Here is a 4563-nt window from a genome sequence, read left to right on the forward strand (position 1 = left end):
AAGGAGGATAACGGCTGGAGCTTTGGTTGGCGGAGGGTGGCATTTGAGGGAGAGTATTTGACATTGCTACTAGACTTTTTATTTATTTATTAATCTTAATTGTATAAGAATGAATTTTGGTAGGATGAAGAGTATGTGTGCCTTAGAGAGATAGCAAGAGCATAAGAGAACAATTTTTTTTTTTTAAAAGAAGTTTGCCGGCGAAGTTGATGGTGTAGTGACAAATATTTGTAGTGGAAGATGAAATGGTTTGAACTTTGAAGTACAAGGAAAAAAGAAAGTGTTTAAATTTTTTTCAAGGAAGAAAGAGAGTGTTTTTTTTCGAGAAGAAAGAAAGTAGGAGATTGCAAAAAGTTAATAAACTAACACCATAGGACCCATTTTTCCATTAGTCAAAATTTAAGAGGAGTTGTGCGAGACCCAACGTAAAATTTTCCTATATTATGAAACTTCCCCTACATTAAAACCGAATTATGTAAACTGCCTTTGAAAAAGAAAAAAAAAGGAATTCGCTAGGCCTTCAGAATAAAGGCGATTCGATTCATGCTTTAGCCCACTGGGATGTCCACAATTGAAGCATTTTTCTTCATCGACTATCGATTTTTTACTAGGTGGCTAATGTCTTTGATGCTTTGGTTTTCGCATTCTTCTCCGAATTTACCCGGTGAGGGTGGCGCGAGTGAGTCAATGTTGACACTTTCAATGTGCGGATCATACCTTTGGCATCCTGGGACAGTAGCCCCAGGTACTGATGAAGTGACTCCCGGGTAGGGCTTTGATCGGAAATGGATCAATTGGAAAAAACGAATGCATCTCGACTCCTTCTTTCTCGGTTATTTGCAATGGCTCGCCCTTCGGATAGATTCATTCAGTAACTTTCACAACAATCGGAATTTGACCCCCTGTGCCTCCCTCGGGGTGAGAAGTTCCCTTCCCTTTTCTAAAATGTGTTGTCCGGAAATAGGAGGACTCAATGATTATTCGTTCGCCGGAACCAGAAGTGACTAGGACACCCCCTTCTTTTCTTTTGATTTATGCTGTAGTAGAACATCTTTCACAATCCCTGGAGAGATGGTTCACTAATAGACCGAGGGGTAAGTCATTCGACCCCCCCATCTCACCTGGCCCATTCTAGCGGGGAATAACCTCAATCCGTAGAGGCTGAAAACTTCCAAATAATTTCTTTAACTTCAACTTTAAATATACCTTTTTTTTTTATTTCGACCAAATATTATTCTAACGCTTATTGTCACATTACACAAGGAAGACTTGAGTTTACTCTTTTAGGAGGAGTCTAAGGTTCCAATGAAGCGAATAAGTTTGCTCTTGGCCCTCTAGATACTTCGGTGAATGTATTTAAGTATTTAACGAACCAGATATGATCAATTGCAGCCACTTCTATCGATACCGCTGGTTTAGTTGTCTATTCTGATTTATGTAGTTTTTCGAATCAAATGTATATTATGCAGGAAATTGACAATCCCCACTATTAAATCTGATTACCTTGTCATGACATGAGAAATATAGGTGTGACTTTATAGTACTAAATTTGTAACAACTAAACCAGCCGGTCAAGTTCCAATATGAAAAACAACACAAAACATAAGGCATTTATATTTTCTGTACAGCTCATAGATAAGAATACAGAAGGGGAGCCTTGCGTAACTGGTAAAGTTACTGCCATCTGACCAGAAAGTCACAGGTTCGAGCGTGGAAACAGCCTCTTGCAAAAATGCAGAGTAAGACTGCGTACGATAGATCCTTGTGGTCCGACCCTTCCCTGGGCTGCCCATTGCCTCATAAGTCATGGATAAGAATACACAGAAGTCCCAGTCAACATCACTACTGTAAGAAAACAACCTTTGATGCCCATTCGCGAGTGGCTAAAGGGAAATTTGCTTGTTCCTGGGAGCAGTAGCTTTTATAATCTAAACTTGTGAATTAGAACAAATTTGTGAGGCAGAACAATATCCAATAGATTGCAACATGTCGAATAGATTTCTCAAGTGAAGACCTTAATGGTTTATGATACAAGAAACTCAACCCTTAGACGACAGAAAAGAGAGAAATTTTACGATCTAAAAGGAAATGAAGTCAGTCAGCTACAATACCAATTCTACACATCTACTCATACATTACAGCAACCTAAATTGGGACTTCCATTTTTATTGGTGCATGTAAAGTATTTACCGATGCATTCTGAAGCCAATCCTTGGCACAGATGAGCGCTTCCACTGTCTCAGGTCGCAAGGAACACCTGTAACGATCCATCTCTTTGCTTACCGTGCTAAATACAGAGTCAGCTGTTACAGTAGAAACTGGAACTGACAATATATCACGAGCCATTATTGATAGAGTTGGGTACTTCATTCTGTTCAGTTTCCACCACCCCACAACATCAAACTCGTGAACACGAGGCAACAAGGACTCCTCCAAATATTGATCAAGTTCTGACCTTGACTGCTGACTTGTGGTCTCCATAATGTAGGCATCAAAATCTGTAAGTCCGGCCCCATTACTAGAGGCACCGACGCCTTGGGCATTCTCCTGCTTCATAGCCCCACCATTTGCCTCTTCAGCATAAGTTGGGGTCAGAGGAAGAGGAAGTGCCACATATTCAAGGAAGAGCTCGTGGATTCCCTCTTCAACAATCTTCACATAGGCAGCAGCTTCTTCACCATATATTTTCGTAAAACTGAATTCAACGAGCTTCATTTTGAAGCGTGGATCCATTACTACGGCAATAGCTAACATCAGACAACAAGTCTTCCAGTATTTATCGAATTTCTCTTGCATAGTTTTGGTAAGGCTGCTGATGGATGGATCTTCACTTGCTGCACCACGAGCCAGTTCCAATTGAATCTTCCACGCTTCATGGAAGAATGTATTGGTTGTTGGAATTGTTGGTGCAGTCAGAAGATTGGCAGTGTCAAAGAGGATTTTCAAGTAAGTACACAGAATCTCAACTTGCTTCCAATCTTCAACTGATGGGGCATCCTTGTAATCAGGATCAGATGTATCCAAGCATGAAAATACTTCCTTCAGCTCTGATGCAGCCAACAACATCTCATATGTTGTGTTCCATTGTGTTCGGTCATCAAGTGCCAACGTCTTTGTGCTTGGCACCTGAAGCTGCTGTTTGAGGTCAATAAACTTTTCCTCATGAGATTCTGATGTTTTCACATATTTTACGCTCTCTCTTACTTTCTTAACAGTTCCATGCAAAAAATGAAACGCATCTTGGGCAATGCTGCTCAAAGTTCGAGCAAGACAATTTCCAACCAACAACTGACCGTTGAGCACAAGAGGGTTCTTCACTGAGAGTAAAGCTCTAAGATTATCAACAGCAGCATCACCGATTGGTTGATTAATAGTGACAGAAAATAACTTCCCCTCCATACTCCAGTCAGAAAGGCAAGCGGCAACTGCATGGCTGAAAGCCGTGTCAGAATCTGGATAAGGTTCCATTATGACATTGAGTATTTTCCTGTGAATTTTCCACTCACTATCAATATACTGCCCAGTTATGAACACATAACCCACAGTGTGATGGGAGGACCACATGTCTAGTGTTAAGCAGATCCGCCCAGGCACTCTCTCAATCACTTTCTGAATCGCTTGCTTCTCTCTAAGATAAGTTGCCACACAATCTCCTTGGACAGTGTTGAAGCTCACTATATCAAACCGAGGTTGAAGATGCTGGACAAAAGTAAGAAAGCCTGGATGCTCAACCATGTGAAGGGGATAGTCGTGCATGATGATCATCCTGGAGATCTCCTGGCGGCACCGGTCTGGATCAAAAGCAAGATAAGGAGTAGAAGCAGTTCGATATCGTCGTTTAGGTGCACCATTACTACCCCCATATCCACTCATCTTTGAAGGAGCACTATATGGGGTCAATTGATCATTCTGCTGGTTGCGCAAGACTACTGGGCAGGTTCCTTTGGCAATATGGCGTTTCAGATGACTAGTGCCTGCTACTTTCGACCCTGTACTATATGCAAACGATTGCTTGCACTGGTTACATTGTGCCCTTCTAGTCCCAACAGCAACAGTTTCAATAGTGAAGTGCTCCCAAACTATTGATTTCTTTTTCCTACGCTTACCGGGTTGTGTTTCTACATGGTTGGGTTGAGGCTCTGCAAGAACCATCTCATTTCCTGGAAACATCTCACTGTCTGAAACCATTCCATTTCCAGGGACTATCTCATTGCCGAGCACCATCTCATGTTCATGCATCATCTCATGTTCATGGACCATCTCATGTTCGAGGACCATCCCATGTTCAGGTATCATCTGATGTTCAGGGACCATCTCATGTTCAGGGATCATCTCATGATTCTCAGTGGGAGTTGCTGGCGTAACAGGGGTTTCTGGGGTTGCCATTTTGTATGTGCAGAACACACTTCTCAAATATCTGTGTAATATAATGATCAAAAAAGAAACAGAATAACGAAAATCATAAGTAAAGTGAAGATGATAGCGAAAAAGTAAATATAAGCCTGAAAGTAGCACTGTATATTTCACAAGACTCAGTTTTTTTTTTTTTTTTTTTTTTTTTTT

The 4563-nt window shown here is 41.1% G+C and overlaps 1 protein-coding gene across 1 annotated transcript in view; it reads right to left on the minus strand.

Moving 5' to 3' along the window:
- Nucleotides 1-1951: 1951 nt before the first annotated feature.
- The window catches only part of LOC109209101 (zinc finger BED domain-containing protein DAYSLEEPER-like), a 6071-nt gene continuing 3459 nt past the window's right edge, over nt 1952-4563 (minus strand). Inside the window, exon 2 of the mRNA XM_019372283.1 lies at nt 1952-4417. Within this exon, the coding sequence (XP_019227828.1) occupies nt 2146-4386 (2241 nt within the window). The 5' untranslated portion in view covers nt 4387-4417 and the 3' untranslated portion in view covers nt 1952-2145. The remainder of the gene's footprint in view (nt 4418-4563) is intronic.

The sequence above is a fragment of the Nicotiana attenuata genome, unplaced genomic scaffold (genome assembly GCF_001879085.1).
Source record: "Nicotiana attenuata strain UT unplaced genomic scaffold, NIATTr2, whole genome shotgun sequence".
In the NCBI taxonomy this organism is placed as follows: Eukaryota; Viridiplantae; Streptophyta; class Magnoliopsida; order Solanales; family Solanaceae; genus Nicotiana; species Nicotiana attenuata.